The sequence below is a fragment of the Musca autumnalis genome, unplaced genomic scaffold, assembly GCF_047663935.1.
Source record: "Musca autumnalis isolate F117 unplaced genomic scaffold, ASM4766393v1 scaffold_3, whole genome shotgun sequence".
Lineage (NCBI taxonomy): Eukaryota > Metazoa > Arthropoda > Insecta > Diptera > Muscidae > Musca > Musca autumnalis.
Window position 1 is genome coordinate 258341250 of NW_027411866.1, and position 17438 is coordinate 258358687.

The following is a 17438-nucleotide window of genomic DNA, read 5'->3' on the forward strand; positions in this document are numbered from 1 at the left end:
CGGCGCAAGAATTTTATTGACCGCATTTAATAAGGTGATGCCTCTCCAATTACTGCATAGTCTCAGATCTCCCTTTTTTGGCATTGCTACGACTACTCCCTCCTTCTAGCAACTTGGAATAGTCTCATGCTCCCAGATACTTTAAATTATCGGCGTGAGAGCTTCTGCGATGGGTTCGCCACCGTATTTCAGTAATTCTGCAGGTATGCCATCTGAGCCCGGCGCTTTAGAGTTCTTCAGTTTGGATAATGTTTGAAGTACTTCTGCAAAATTAGGTGTGGCAGTGGAGATTTCTCTTCTAGGCATGCGCATATTTTCTTTCCAGACGTAACCCTGCGCATCGGTGGAGACTGCGACAGAGATCGGTGCGGAGAAGAAATCACGCCAGCGTAGCAGTTGCTCCTTTGTGTTGGTGATATCATTGCCATTTCCATCTTTGAGTATGTCTGTGGTACGTGATTGTTTGCCGCTCAGCTGTATAATAGCAGCATGTACATCTCTTATATTACCCATTGATGATGCGATTTCTGCTGATTCTGCGGTGATACTAAATTAAGTTTCTCTATCTCTCCTTGCCATATATGTAACTTTGGCGGCCGACTGGCTGTATAAGGTTCGGGCATTTATTTTGTCAGTAGCAGATTTACTTCGGTTGATCTTGTTTTTAAGCCTTCTGCGGTTCGCGATTTCTCGGAGGGTTTCGTCAGATAACCATGGCTTGTGGCTGCGCTTATGGGTGTCAAGTATTTGTTTCACACTTTGGCAGCGCGCATCTTGTATATTTGACCAAGTGTGCTCTCTGCGAGGGGAATTTAAGTACTGTGCTACTGCATTTTTGTATTGCACAGCTATTTGTGGATTTTGTAGTTTCTTTATGTTGTATCTGGGTTTTTTTCTTGGTGGTGTGGATGGCGGCGGGACGTAGTTTGAAACTGCCTACAAGAAGATGGTGATCGCTATCACCGCACCACGCACCAATTATGTGGTCGATCTGGTTGCGTGTGCGGTTGTTTTCTATGCGACATCTCTCATTTGTTATTTGAATACACTCGCAAGGATTTGAAGTACCTAGAAATAAGTGGACCGATTTACGATTTACTCGCGAGTGAAAATTTGGGGTGAGGTGGTAATTTTTTTGGATGCAATATTTTTGGTTGGTTTGGGGCAAGTTTATTTGAGGGTGGGATAAGTTTTTGTTTGGCGCTAGGGAGGTGGCAAGTTGTCCTCCTCAACGTGTTCAAATTCGAGAAGAGTATCACTCGAGAGTGGAATTCGAGCGAGTATTTGAAGGTCTGCCTTTGTGAAGGGGTGTATAAAGTAGTGGTAATTTCGGGGTCTAGATTGTTTTAATTTCATTCTTCAATTTTAAGTGACAGCGTTCGAGAGTACTCCTTTTTGGAAAGTAAGTGTCCGAGTCAATATGTTCGAAATAGAGTAAGAATATATTCTAAGAGCGAAATGGAGGTGTAGATCGTGCACATGCGCCACACTATCACATCATATGCTTTATTGGTACAGCTTGGCGACAGTAATCTTCAACGTTTTTGTTTTCGTTTCGTTGGCAGCTGTGTATTGAGAAAATATCTACACTTACAAGAGTACTCGGCAAGAGTAGAATCTGCTCGTTGTCGAGAGTATTTTACTTCCAATTCAAAACAAGCAAAGCGTTTGGACTCCTATTCGAGTAAGATAGAATAATAGATTTTACTCGATTTCTTTTTTCTACTCTCCGGTAGTACTCCTTCGAATTCGACTAAATATTGAAACTTGCCCGAATTTCGGGGCTCTGTTTTATAATGAATTTAAGCGGAAAAGTGTTTAGTTTTGCGGAGAAGATTCCTGAAGGAAAGGATCTAAGGATTTACTCCATATACATTTAGGAGTCACGCCTTTCGCTAGTTATGCTGACAACCAGACATTTTCGTCCGACACGATAGTATTTTTCAGAAAGCATTATATCGTTGTATACAAAACCATAAGGAGAAAATATTTAAGATATAGTTCATAATTTAAGTGAAGTTATGTTCGAATATAGTTCAATTGTTCGATATAGTTCATATTCCAATTTGATTTCATTGTGGGATAAAATTTGCTATGTGCAAATTTTGGACCATTGTCAGTCCTCTTTTCGATAATTATTTTTGTTCGTCAACGTAGGATTTTTTAGAGCTATCGGTCCACTGTCACTCTAAACATCGGCTTGCCAACGAAAAACATTATATCGCTGTAAACATGAGCAATAAAACTTGCAAGATTCTAATCGAACAGCCCTTAAACTGCACTCAAGCTAAAATTTTAACTTTTATGGGGGAGGTACCGAACGTTTGGGAAAATTTTACGAAGGTGTTGTCCTATATAGACCTTCTTAGATCTTGATGTTTAGGCCAATTCGGATACTATTCGTAAGTTATAGTGCTCATCAGTCGTTTTAGTTGGCATGGATTTTTAAAGATTTTGAACCAATTTGTCAGAAAGTATGGAATTTACTCCATAAAATCTGACAATGACAGTCAGCTGCAAGAAAAAATTAAACGATATTTACGATGCTGTATTTCAAATACTTGAATACAACAAAATATGGACTCATGCTGAAATAAACACAAAGATGTAAAATTCTGCAGTCCAACAATAAAAAACGCCAACAACAATAATAGGCACCAGCACGGCCTTGTTGATCAATGCGTAATGCAAAAACAACAACTTTCTCGTTGTTTTATCCCCGCTTATTGAAGCAACATTTCTATGTTCGTATTCTTTACAAAGCAAAGACGACATAAAAACAGTGGTGGATATAAAATTCTTTAGTTCGTTTTAGGGCCATATAGCAAATTTCTCATTTTGTTTAATTTGCTGGATGGGCTTATTGACCTGTTTATCGATACAGAGTCGGCGGAAAAGGGAACTGATGAAGTTGTTTGGTGACAACTGAAACTATAGTATTCCCTACCCTCCGCCCGCAACTAATCAATTTCATATCCACTGTAAAACATTTTGTTGTTATTCAAATACTTGAATACAACAAAATATGGACTCAAGCTGAAATAAACACAAAGATTTAAAGAGTAGATATTTAGAATTGAAAATAGACAATATCGGGCCACGTTCGGTATAGTCGCCATGTAAAATTTACGACCCGTTTTCAGTATATTGAAGTTTTTAATTACGTTATGGTTTATCGCAGAATTTTATAACCACAAAGAATTGTCATTGTCTTTGCTATAGCAGGATTTCCACTATTTCGAAGATCTTAGCCTAATTTTTAAGAATATCGGCTGTAATTCAGATTCCATGCAGAAAGTGCTTAATATATGTATATCCAATCCCTATATAACTCTATTCGCGAGTAGGTCGAAAGCAGTTATACAGGAGTTTAATGTGTTGGAGGGTACAGTTCGAGCCGACAAAACGCAACTTCTATGAATTAAATAACTCCAAAAAGAAGGATACCTCGATCCGCGAGTCAGAAGAAGATTTGCATTGGTTTCAGTGATATAGCCCAGAGTTGCTTTTAAAAGTCGACATTTAAGAATGTTTAGATGGGGACATAAAAACCAAGCTGGATCTGACTCAACAAAACGCAACTAGGGCTTTTATACTTTGGGTCTGTACTCTCAAAAAATCCTCACTTCAAATTGTTTGCACAAGATTACCTTAAAAATGTTGCACAGTGTTATTTACCGAAAGAGATATAGTCTGATTCCAGGATTATTTTTACTTTTAATATAATGTTACAAAACAAGCGTTATAATTGTTGTTCTTAATTGTACGAATAAAAGTTTTTGGACTCGATGACAAACACTTTGATGGACTTAGTTCTATATAGTTTTGACAAATAACAATCGTTCCTAATTGAACCCCACATAATTATTCGCTAATAATAAGCTAATTAATTTTGAAAATAGATCTTATTTTGAGAGACACTCCTCTCGATAGTTACCGCGCCCATGAGCTATTTTAGATGGTCACCGTAGTATTCAGAGCTTTGTCAGGAAGCATGAATAGGATATCGCTGTAAACAAAACTACAAATGTCCAAACGATCCTCGAACAGACTTTAAACTTCAGTTATGTTCGACTTGTGTGAGGGACCTGAAGATGTTGTCCAAACATATTCTCTTGAAACTTGATGTACTTTTGGAAGTAATTTTGCGAGCGGACCGAGGTAGTCCATATTAGGTTCGATTTTAGACCGAGTCGGTTAGTCCCTTCGACCATTTTAGTGACTTAAATTTAATTTGGACAAAACATTACGAGATCGATAACTTGGACCAAATCGGTTGATCCGTTCGAGCGTTATCATGAGTTCCAAACTGCCAGACAAACAGAGGTACAGACGGACGGACGGTGGAAAGTAATTCCAGCTTGTCTGAAACGAACATAACGAGATCCATAACATGGACCAAATCGGTTGATCCGTTCGAGAGTTATCATGAGTTCCAACCTGCCAGACAAACAGAGATACAGACGGACGGACGGTGGAAAGTAATTCCAGCTTGTCTGAAACGAATATCATCCAAACATATGTGGAATCTAAAATCATTATTTTGATGCGACCTATTTGTATTGAATCCTTAAAGTCTGAGGCTACAATTATACTTCAGTGATGATAATAAAAAAATCAAGTGACGCACAAAAATTCATTTGTGTTCATTCTTTTATCATATTGTTTAGCAGCAAACTTGTCTAAAATAGAATAACAAAATTTTGGCGATGGCAGTAAAACAAATTTCTGATTGGCTTTCAAGATGTAGTCCACGAAGGACCGAACCTTCATACATTTTATACAATAGACATGTGTTCATATACTTCCATTCCCACCATACTGAACTTGTTATTTTTGTTGTTATATGATGAGTTTAAAGCTTCGAGAGCTCTATATAGTTCGAATATGGCATAAACTTGGAGTAAATTCATTAAGGAATTCACATTTGATAGTGGAATGATATGACATGATGAAGTAATTCAGGTTTCATTGGAAGTTTCTCTCAACTTGCTCCTGATGTACATTTTCTCTTCAGAAACTTACGAAAAGTTTAAGTTTTAATTTGAAATCTTCAAACATACAAACATTTTTATGAGAACAAAATATAAAAACTAGTTACCGTAGCTTAACAAATTTTGTTCGACGAAACCATTTCGGGGGGCCCGCGTACGTCCCTGAAACCTATGATTCTACATAGGTTTGTATACTGATACAACAACAACAAAAGTTCGCAAAAATTAAGCCCACTAAAACTCTCGAAGGGATTTATCGATTTGGTCCATACTTTGCAGACCGTAATATTTCTACCAGATATAGATCAAGTTCGAATATGGATTATATCGCTCCACACATTCGAGTAATCTCCACACAAAATTTCGGAAAAGTGCAGGTTATGATGTGCTCTCTCGAATCGTTTTGATTTTTGTTGTACCAACTTTTTTCAGGGCCAAGTCCATACTTCCTGCGAAAATTGCCTGAAAGCGCGTAGTAACTCTCGAACGGATAAACCGATTCGATCCCAAAATTTGGCAATCGTAATATTTTGTCCAATGTTAAATCAAGTTTTAAGACGGGCCTTATCGGTACACTCCTTTGGGTACCTCCCCTAAAAAGTTCAAAACTTTTCGCAAAATTGTGAGCACGATAATTTAGAAGGCAGTAACTGATTTGGTCCATACTTTGGACATCGTAATATTTCTTGCCCCAGGTTGCACTCAACGCCGCTATTACTATGGTACAAGTTTTGTCAGTAGCAAATCCATACTTCTTGAGAAAATGACTCGAAAACTGTAAAAAAGCTCCTACGGCCAACATGTGTAGTGGCTGCGCTGGTCCACACGTTGCGTATCGTACTTTTCTCGGATACCTTAATTTGAAAATTAAGTTCCATGCAAAGTTTTGACCAATAAAATCTAATTGAGAATAACTTTGTGGCGTGCGAAGAGAATTAAGGGGTATTAAAAACTCCACAAGGATGTTCAATCAGATAATGGTGATCGGCAGACATTCCAAATTGTTACTTCTTCCGTAGAGCATATTCTTTAGCGATATAATGATCACTACTAACAACAACATTTTAAAAGATCTTATGGAACATTGACATTTACTATCTACAGCTCAGCAATATTGAAATTTTAATCTTAGAATTTTGCTGTTGTTCTACATTCCCAAGTGACAGTTACAAAGTGTATTTTTTAAAACAAAATGTAATACAACAAACAATTGACAAGAGCATGTGACTAATCTATAATAACACACATACCCGCTGCTGACTGGTGCTAAAGGCGGCGAGAGATACTCATTTTCTCACCCATACTTCACATTAATGTTGGCATTGTCATTTAAATGGTAACATAAATAAGTAGGGGGAAAAGACAAAACAGAGCAAAACGGCATGCAAAATTATTGCATTGGCGACATTTTAAAGCATTGCATGCATTTTGTTGCTGTTGGTTTTCCTCAAAGTTTCGCTTTTTTTCTGAGCTTTTTTTACTCTACGTCAAGTAGAAAATCAAAAGTAAACAACATTGTAATAGCGACCGCACGCAGACGGGGTTAGAGTTGGCCATAAATGGTCTGTTGGTGGAGCAACACTCCTTCTGTTGTTGCTATTACTCACCGATGCGCCTTCTTTGACAACACAAACAAACACACACAGACACACCGTAGAGATCATTTGCAAACGTTTAACAATGTTAAGTTGTGAACATCCACAAACCGTTTCAACAAATTCAAAAATGCATCCTACTTCCTAAGCCCGCCACAAATACAGCGGAGCATAAGCGTGTATAGTACATATCTTCTTGGTATATCGGTGCAATTCAGCTCAGCACATTTTGGCAAGTCGTAGAGCATAACAGCAGTGACAACTACAAAAACAACGTACTTAGTACTAGTCTAGTATTTTGAATAGATTTTAGGTGCTCAACTAGATATTTTCTTTAGACGATGCTGAAGTTTTGTTATACGTTGTGCGGCGGTATGCATGCTGAACGTCAATGCCCGTCTGTCTGCCTGTTTTTGCGGGTAGGGTATTTACTTGAATGTCGTGAGTCAAAAAATCTGGGGCGAACTATTGAGTAACAAAAAACAGAAAAACACAGGCAACCAACCAACAACCACCAACCCGCAAAAATCAACCTCAAGTACTCGCAGCAACCAGAAGAAGAAGAAACGAAAACAAAATTTAGCAAATAAGCCAAGAAACCTTAACTAAGTTTAAGTGAAACTTGTTGAGCCCACCAACTAAATATTTAATCCAAAATAAAATAGAAAAAACTGACTGACTGACGGAGAACTTCAAAATCCATAAACAGAAAATGAAAAATACTTTCATATGGGTGGCTGCAGCGGCATTGTCAAAATTGCAGCAAACCTAGCTACCCCACCTCAAATGAAATCAAAAACGAAATTGATTTTTTTTTTCAAATGTAACTTTAAAATCCCTCCGTGGCTCTACTATTCAGGAACTAAAAATGAAAAATAAATTCAACACCACAACAACGAGCCAACAGAAAAAAAACATGCAGCAATAATGCACCACCGCCACCACCACTACTAGCAGCAAAAACAACAACACCACCACCAACAACAACAATATCTGTTTCGTGTGAATAATAACGGACTAATCGCTGTAATGATACTCGTGCTAATAACGACCAACAACAAACGGGGCAAAATTCAAAATTCAATTCAATTGTAACCGAGAATGAGGTAGTGAAGTGAACGAAGTGTTGTACTTTGCATTTTATAAAAATAGAAGCACTAGCAGTGGGGAACATAAAAATAGCAGCGAGATCAATAAGGTAGTTTTTATTACCTTAGGATGGGTAGTATTGCCATCGAAACAGGAGAAGGTAGGAAGTCATGCTGTAACAAAATTCACAACGATGCAATTTTGCGCAACTTTTTATAAATGGTCTATATTCGAACCAAATCGATGTCTGAACTATTATGGGGGAGGTACCAGTGGCATGGGACCGATACGGTCAATCTTCGAACATGCTTTAAGTTGCAACACAAACAACAGGCAAAGTTTGGACCAAATCGATTGATCCGTTTGAAAGTTATCGTGCGCACTAGACCGACAAACGGACGGACAGGGCCAAATTGACTCCAAATTAAAATAATGCCGACGTCAATCCCATTATCAGACTTAAACATGCTATCAAACGTTACACCCATGTGGTGAAAAATGTGGCAGTGTATTTACCAGCGGATATTTTCATATTCTTCAGATGGAGAAACTGTACTAAGTTAGCATGTTGTGGCACCCAATGACCTTGACGCCCTTTTAAAAGTAGGCGCTACGCAACTGACGGCCTGGTTTACCGCCATGTCAGAAACAATGATCCTTTTGGGACCAGCTCGGTCGATGATGTCCACTCGAAAGTCGTCAGCGGTCATCATTTACCATATGCCTCGAAGATCGCTTTTTCCAAATAGGTAATTGTCTTCTGGCTACTGGGTTAATTCTTCTTGGCCGTCTGGGCAAAGGCAGCTGCTTTGACCACCTTTGAAGTCATTGTCTTCTTGGGCGAGGGCTGGGGACCTTTTGAAGATCAAGCCCGTTTCATATTTTTATGCTGTGAAGGTTTGGCCATCTTCTCTGAAGGTGATCGCTTTACAGTTGGTCTAAACACCTGATTTCCTTGCAACCTATGGAGGTTTTTGGACCCGTTTTTCCTCCGCTTTGTCCTTGGGTTCCGGGTTTGAGTTGGGCTTAGTGTCAGACCCTTTCACGAAATGGTCGTCTTTATATCGTTATTTGGTTTAAGGGTAAACTATTTAGCCTTAGCCAAGAGAAATTATGAGTTGTCAGGACACGTCATTTATCACACATCACCGCTATAGTGATGTAGGTCTACCTGTGACAATGTCCTCTTATCCTCATAGGACCGTATTCGTTCAGTGTACAAAATGTGGAGCTATCAATTTGCTAGGCCAGTGCTGTACTCTTTTGGTTATTGCCAAGGGCGGAATGACAAACCTCATGATGCATTGCAACCGCTAGTACCATACGACTATTTCCCTCCAAAATCTAATTATTTTCGCGCAGATAACACAGGGCAAAAATATTCGACAGTCCCATACTTTACTTGCTATACCCATACATTACATGTAGAGTTGTATAGTTCACGAACGAACTAGTTCAATTGAACGATTCATTGAAAAGAGCATACGAACTAGATCAGTCGATATAGTTCATTATAGTTCACTGAGCACCGACGACCAAATAGGGAACGATTAAAGAACGAACGATTCAGCACGACGTTCACAAATCAGAAGTGACGCCGTCGTCAGAGTTAACTGTTTACATTTTGTATTTTACACACATATGAATACACAACTTTACTCATCGTAATTTTAATATTTTCATTTATTTTTTAAACTTAAATAATTACAAATTAAAAGTTTTAAAAATTCCACATTTGCTGTTTAATCAGACCAAACCCTGAGTTCTTAAAAATATTCTTCTGATGTTTGTTCCTTTTCGAGCATATGTATGTATATATACATGTTTTTGTATACAAATTAACGAACTTGCAAGCGAACGAGTCAGAGCCGGTGAACGATAGAACGAAAATGCAGCTGACTGACAGAGATTTTCGACGAACGATTGAACTACTGAACTAAAAGAGCGACCTAGTTCGTTGAGAAGAGCTGACCTAAAAAGAGCGATCAGCTAAAAGAGCTAAAAAGTACAACTCTAATTACATGTATGGGTCACCACAATTTATGGTCAGCTCAAGTGAGGTAGGTCTGTACTGGACGGAATGGAGTATAGGGCAGGCAAGTCCTCCTCCTCCGCTGCTAGTACAATCTTTACGCAAAACGTTGTAACCATCGCAACGTTGCAAGGTACCTGTGATGGTGAGATTTGTTTCCTGGATCGAGGTGACCATAATGTTCCTCCGACTCATAAAGTCTATGCAATTGAATTGCAGGAACAATTTATTTTTGGGGCGCTGAACAATAGCATATGGTGTAAGATGATGCGTTTGTTGTTGTTGAGGAAACTGCGATGTTGTCTCGTATTCCTACGACGGCGGTGAATCTGACAAAGAAGTTGGAAACACGCTGGGAGATGCTCTGCAACAAGTAGAAACATAACTCTTATTGCAGTAGACCTGAAAGGGGCTACGGCCAGAACAGCTTCGGAAGTGCATCCTTTCCCTACATCCATTGCATCTCACCGATGTTGACATGTGTTGGATGCGGATCTGGCAAATGGAAGAGATCTATGGCCCGAGATTCTTCCCTATCCCGACAAGGACCAAAACAGCTCGAAACAGGCATTCCGGGGTATATTGCCGCTCGCATAGTAAAAAATATATGAACACAAACACATACTTATTGAGGTGACGGCCCCTTGTCCGGTGCATAAAACCGGAGGCCGTAGTTCGTTAATGGTTCACCTACATATATTCACGAAGCAGATTGGCCCATAGATATTTGGAAGAAAATTTCTCTCAAACCTACCGAGCACTGCGTTATCCGTTTGCTCGCTATAACCTGCGGGTACATACACTTTGATACGATCAAAATCTGTCTCATGATATAATAGTTTTAGACCCCAAGTATGTTTGGGTGAAATCTTTTCAGTCATTTTAGAGTCGATTTAGACATGGCCGTCCGTCTGTCCGTAATTCTTGAAAGGATCAACTGATTTTGTTCAATCTGTATTGTAATATTTTGTCTAAATTTTTTGGAAGATAAGCTATATCGGTTTCACTCCTTTCACTCCTTCCGGTACACACGATAACTTTCGACGGAAGTAACCGAATTGGTCATAATAGGCATATATCAGGTTTAAATATGGACTAAATCGGTATACTCCTTCGAGTAGCTACAGAACAAAGTTTGGCAAAAATGAATGTTATCAAACCGACCCTCCAACCCATGTTTTCTATAGCCTCAATTTTTGAACGCGTCAAACATTAGCTCATTACCTTTAAATGCACCTCTGAGCATGATTTTGTCATACCTGATGCTAAAACGGATATGGAAAATCAAATACCAATTAGCCACCACCATTCAGATTTCCATTTGACATTGAGATACATTATTTTAAACGTTCGGCGGTCATGAACATGAGATTGCAATATCGACATTTGTAGATCTTTTTGCCCAGAGCTTTAGAGCGATTGTTGGATTGTTTGTTGTTTACGCTCTACACAAACAAAATTTCAAACACATATGCAACTTTGTGCAAGTGTTTTACAACTACACTGAAATAAATCATCACAGAATTATGATGATCTTCATTTTCCTACAAAAGCACAACGACACCAACAACAAAATGAAGCAGAACAAAAAAAAAACGAATTGAAATTGTAGTGGTTCCAACAACAATGACTTCATGCCGAGCGACAGGCGGCGGCGACAACAACTATGAAGTTTTGATGGAAAATAGTTTGCGCTTGATTTACTTTGCTTAGTTAGTACAGCGACAATGAGGATGAAGTCATCTTCCGCAAAATTTGCATTCATTTTATTTTTCCATTTTCGAAAACAAAAGCATCAACAAACAAAAAACAAAAGTGAAGGAAACTATGAAAACAATAGAATAAATGATTTATTAAAAAGACAATAAAAAAAACGAGAAAAAAATCATAAAAGTGAAAATGAACGAAATTTAAAAGGGAAAAATTTACAAAGCCTAAAGGCCTAACTGTAATAGGCCCTCATATTTATACAATAATAAATATATTTGAACCAAATCCAAGTCGTAATGAAAAAGAGTGAAAGAAATCAAAATTATTCCCATTATCACCACCAACCAAATCGCCTACCAAAATCATAGACACTGACTATTTCAGAGTTTGGATTTCCGTTGAATAATTTATTTTTTGGTGAAAAATAAGTGTAACGACATTTCTTGTTTTAATGATTTCAACTCCGGCACGGACCACAACACAAAAAAAGAAACGCAAAAAATTCACTAAGTCCTGCAAATGATCGAATGGTGGTGATTTTACTATTGCCGCCATATTCAACAAATGGCTGTGATGGAAGAAGTTCAAATGAAAGCAGTAGCCCCGCCACAACAACATCAACAACATCGACCGGTGACACTGCCATACCTGCGGCCAGCTATGCAGCCGGCCAACGTCAACCAAAGATCGGCCAAGATGACCAACAACAGCATAATCGAACCGGAAATGGATCGTCGTACTACCATTATCACCAACACCAGGCAAACAACATCCCACCGTTACAAACACTGCCGGATACAACAACTTTCCAGTACAATACAAACAATTCACACCACACCACCACAACAAGAACACCAACAACTGACGAAGAGAGTAATACTAGTCATTATCACTGTTTTCAGAGCCCAGGTTCAATATCACCACCCCCGCCACCATTACCCACAAGTAAACCACCGAGTTATGTTCCTTTTGGTAGTAATTGGCTACCGCCTCCGCCACAACCCCCACCAGCAGCTCCCGAGCCCAAGCTGTGTAATATTTTACCAAAACCACCACGTTATCGATCGCACCAAACATTGGAAACCATACCGGAACATGTCTCAGATCCATCCAATGAGGCGGCGGGTGGGGCACCACAAACCAACAAAATTTTCACAGGCTCATTTCCTGTTCCTAGTAACAGCAGTTATTATTCTAAGAACAGCTTTCCTCCGCCTCAACAGCAACAACAACAACCATTACCAATTAACAATAACAAGAACTACAATAACAACAAATCTTCGTACAACAATTGCAATAATTCTAATTATTTTACTAACTCCTCAACCACTAACTATGTCCGACACGTAACCCGTGTTAATTTCTATGATGTCGATACTTCCCAGGTCGAGTACGAATCAAGAGATTACGATGGCGATGATGCGGCCGATGATAACAAAGATGTCTGTGATCTGGACGATGATAATGATTGTAACATAGAAGCTATAACCAAAGAAGGTAAGTGCAAATTGATTAATCAAATATACATACATACATACAAACATAAATGTAAGATGTGTAGTTAGTGTTAGTAACTTGATTTATATGATCGGTGTATTTTTAACGAAACTTGTAGAAAAATTAGATTTTATAAGCGTTGCTTTATCTACATTCATATAAAAGGTTACATATTGAGGAAGATTACCGACTTGTTCAGATAATTTCTGAGGCTTCTTAAACGGAAATAAATTTCAAATAAATCATTCTAATTTATATATGTTTTTATAGTATGTGTAAATCGCGTAATTGTCAAAATCACTTTGTCTGCACGTGATTTCCATTCAATTTGTATATATTTTTCGAAATTTAATTTGGAGGGTAAGATGTAGCACCATGCAGCTGAAGCTTGGTGTCCAAAAACATATAAAACGTCGCTAATTAGCGCAGTGTGCATACACTTTTTGTCCGCATTCGATCCCAGTGTCCGCCATCGAAATATATGTACATCGATATATGTATATCTGCTTCAACACGGTCAATCAAGAACCGCTGATGTAGCATCACACACTATATTGGGGATAAAATATGTATGTGTAAATCACGTAATTATCAAAATCATTTTGTCTGCATGTGATTTTCATTTACAGCTAAACCATGCCTTTAAATCTGTATATATTTTTCGAAATGTCGAGGTTAAGATGTAGGGTCGACTGCATCTTAGTAAGCAAACACCTATAAACGATATACATACATATATTTATTTCGAGGCGGTCAATAAGGAACCGCGGATGTAGCGTCACACACTATTTTTTTTTTTTTTTTGAAAAAAAAAATGAATATAAATGAATATGAACTCATGTTAAGTTTTTAAATCTCTGTTTTCTGAAGTACAAGTTGCCGTGGAAATGACCCCCAGAAAACGCGATGAAATACGCGATTTTTTCAAAAACAATCTGGCTTCAAAATTTCAGCACCTTTTAATGGTAGACGCAGATCAAATTTTGAAAAGTTATACATTAGTAAGATAATCCTTATTTAGTTTGATTCCACTTTAACTTTGACTGGAATATCATGAAAAGTGTGGTTTAATCACAAATCCAGAGAAAACAAGTAAAAAAGTATCAGTCGGCTTTGCCGACAGAGATATGCTCTCAGCCTGTGTGAAGGTACCCTAAAGAGAAGACCGATTTAGACAAAATATTAGGAGATCTTTGGATACCCTTGGACCAAATCGGCATGTCCGCTTAGGATATATAGTGCGTACCATTTTAGTGACAGTTTTTTAAACTTTTGTGGGGGGGTGGTATAGACTTCCCGCTGAAAAAACGTGTGCCGTCGTAATGGGGGAAACGAATACAATCTGCTACAGCAGAAATTAGAGGGATTCGAGAGCAGCTCTAAACTGCTTACTTAGTTACTTAGCTGGCCCATTTGTTCCATAGACTGAACTAAGAAATGATATCCAATTCTCTCTGTTTAGTGCTTCGCTTTCTGGAATACCGCGCTTTGTCATCTCTTCATCCGCTTGTTTGCGCCATCTATTCTTTGGCCTGCCAATTCTGCGTGCACCTTCATGTGGCCCGTATTTATACGCTTTTTAGCGGGTTCATCATCGCTTATTCTTATTATATGACCTAGCCAACGCAATCGCTGCATCTCGATACGTTCAACTACATTGATGTCGTTGTATAGCAGATACAGCTCGTGGTTCATACGACGTCGATATTCACCGTCAACGCAGATTGGTCCGTAGGAATACATTTGAACGTAGCGGGCTGTCAAAGGCTGCTTTATAATCGACAAAAAATTGGTAGGTGTCTATCTGCATCTCTTGGGTCTTCTCCAGGATTTGCCGAAAGGCACATATCTGGTCAATGGTGGACTTGCCAGGTCTAAAGCCGCATTGGTATGGTCCTATTATTTCATTGACCATGGACTTTAGTCGTTCGCACAATATCCCTGACACTATCTTGTAGGCGATAGGGAGAAGACGTATGCCCCATATAGTTGGAGCATAAAGTATTATCTTCTTTCTTATGGACGGGACACAGGATGCTCAGGTTCCAATCGTCGGGTACGCGTTCTTCCTGGCTTTACCTCATCTTGGCCGGGTGGTATACATTCAATACCATCTTCTGGGATTGGATCTGTGGTATCTTCGTCGACTTCGCTACTATTGGATACCAACAGTTTGTAAAAATGCTTTTTCCATATCCTTAGCACACTATCTGTATCAGTTACCAGATTACCTTGCTGGTCTATACAGGAGGATGTGCCAGTTCCAAAGCCATCAATTTGATGTTTCACTCTTTGGTAGAATTTTCGGACTTCATTCCGTCTCCTGTACATCTCGATTTGTTCACACTCCCGCTTTTCCATATCTCTTTCCTGGGGAAAAGACGTTTCTCTTCTCTCCTTTTCCCCCGATACCTCTCTCGTGCGCTACGCGTTGCTACTGATTGTAGAGTAGCCCTATATGCCGCATTTTTCTCTTCGGTAGCAGCACGACACTCCTGGTCATACCATGGATTCCTTGGCGGAGGTCTCTGGTATCCAAGTACTGATTTTGCGGCTGTTTGCATGGAGTAGGCAATGTTTTGACATTGTCCTGATATGTTATCGGGACGAGGAGTGCTTTGATTAAGCAGTTGGGCCAGTTGATGTCCAACAACTTCCGTGTTATGTCTGTTCTCACTTTGTTTGCTACGTTTAATCTGGTACGTACCTTTGCTTCAACAAGGTAGTGGTCCGAGTCTATGTTTGCACCTCGGAACGATCGTACATCCAACACGCTTGATGCATGCCTTCCATCTATCACAACGTGATCAATTTGATTTCTTGTTCTTTGATCTGGCGACAGCCAGGTGCCCTTATGAATATCGAGATGATTAAATCTGGTACTGCTAACTACTGCAGCTGGCCTCATACCATTGTCAGATGTTTCACTGTGGAGACTGAATTTCCCGACTGCCAAAGATATTCTCCTTTCCAATCTTGACATTAAAATCGCCTAGAATGATTTTAATGTCATGTTCAGAGCAACGGTCATATGTTTCTTCTAAGCGCTCGTAAAATATATCTTTGGTCTGTTCGTCCTTTTCTTCAGAGCATGAGCGCAAATAAAGCTGATGTTAAAGAAATTAGGGTTTTAGATGTTTTAGGATGTTTTAGCCTCCGACTAACTACGAATCCGCAACTAAACTCATGCTTTACGTCTTGGCAGCTATAATACAGTGCGTCACCTTTAGGTGTTGTTGTGACGCCTTTCCCAATCCATCGTATTTCCTGTATGGCAGTAATATTGGCCTTGTACTTTTCAAGTACGTCTGCCAATGCGAAGACTGCACCTTCTCTATAAAGAGTGCGAACATTCCAGGTGCAGATTCGCAGATCATGGTCCTTAAAACGTTTGCGGTGTTCGTCAACATTAGAGGGGTTTGTTTTTCTTTTCTTTCGTTTTTTCATAGTAGGCTGTTTTTTCTAGGGGAGGGTTACTAACCCGATGCCTAAACCCAAGTTTTTACCGTTCTTATGGGTGAACGCGCGGCACATATTGGCTCACTACCTTTAACGGGTGTTAAAGGAGGAGGAGGAGGAAAATTTGTGCGCACGATAACTCTTGAAGGGAGTAACCGATTTGGTCCATACTTTGCACATCGTGAAATTTCTACCAGTCTTAGACGAGTTTTCAATATGAACTTAATCGGTCCACTCCTTCGGGTACCTCCCACACAAAATTTTGGAAAAGTTCAGTTTAGTACCTGTTCTCGAATCGCTTTGATTTTTGGTGTAACAACTTGAATGCCCCTTATACGACGGTGCTGGTTTGATCTGGGGCAAGTCCATACTTCCTGAGAAAATAGCCGGAAAGTTGAAAAACAAGTAAGAAAGTATCAGTCAGCTGAGCCGACAGAGATATACCCTCAGCCACGTACCCGAAGAAAAAAAGTTAACACAATACTTCTGTAGGTTTTTTAGCTGTTGGGAAAATTTTCCAGGATGGAAAGGGCCGCAAAAAACTACATGTTGCAACAAAATTCAGAATGATCCAAGACGAGTGCATTTTTTCCAAACTTTGTGTAGGGTGTACCCATAGGAGTGATCCGATGTAGTACATATTCGGACCTAATACAAATATGTAGGAAATATTTTTTTTCTTTATTAATCTGTGGATATTTTCCTTACAGACTATATAGTTAAATATGTTGTACCTAATTTTCTGAATTTAAATATATTACAATTTTGCTTTTCAATTTACAAAGTTTGAGCTAAATCGATTTCTCTCTTAAAGGGTTATTTTACACATTAGCCAGTTTAGGTGGTGCCGGTAGGATTTTCTGGACCTTTTTGGGTCATTATCTCAGGAAGTTGGACTTGCCCACGAAAAAAATTACAACGTCGTAATAGGGGCCGCAAGTGCAACCTGCTGCATCACAAATTAATAAGATCAGAGAGGTGTTGTTAAACTATACTTTTTCCAAATTTTGTAAGGGAGGTACTCAAATGAGTGGACCGATATAGTCCATATTAGAACTCGAT

The 17438-nt window shown here is 39.0% G+C and overlaps 1 protein-coding gene across 7 annotated transcripts in view; it reads left to right on the top strand.

Moving 5' to 3' along the window:
- Window positions 1-17438, top strand: part of chas (chascon) — an 88254-nt gene that overhangs the window by 32548 nt on the left and 38268 nt on the right. For 6 of the 7 annotated variants that reach the window (XM_073978100.1, XM_073978094.1, XM_073978095.1 and 3 more), the window contains exon 2: window positions 11504-12917. In XM_073978100.1, coding sequence (XP_073834201.1) covers window positions 11948-12917 — 970 coding nt within the window. In that variant the 5' untranslated portion in view covers window positions 11504-11947. The remainder of the gene's footprint in view (window positions 1-11503; window positions 12918-17438) is intronic. The other variant, XM_073978101.1, reaches the window with a different exon arrangement.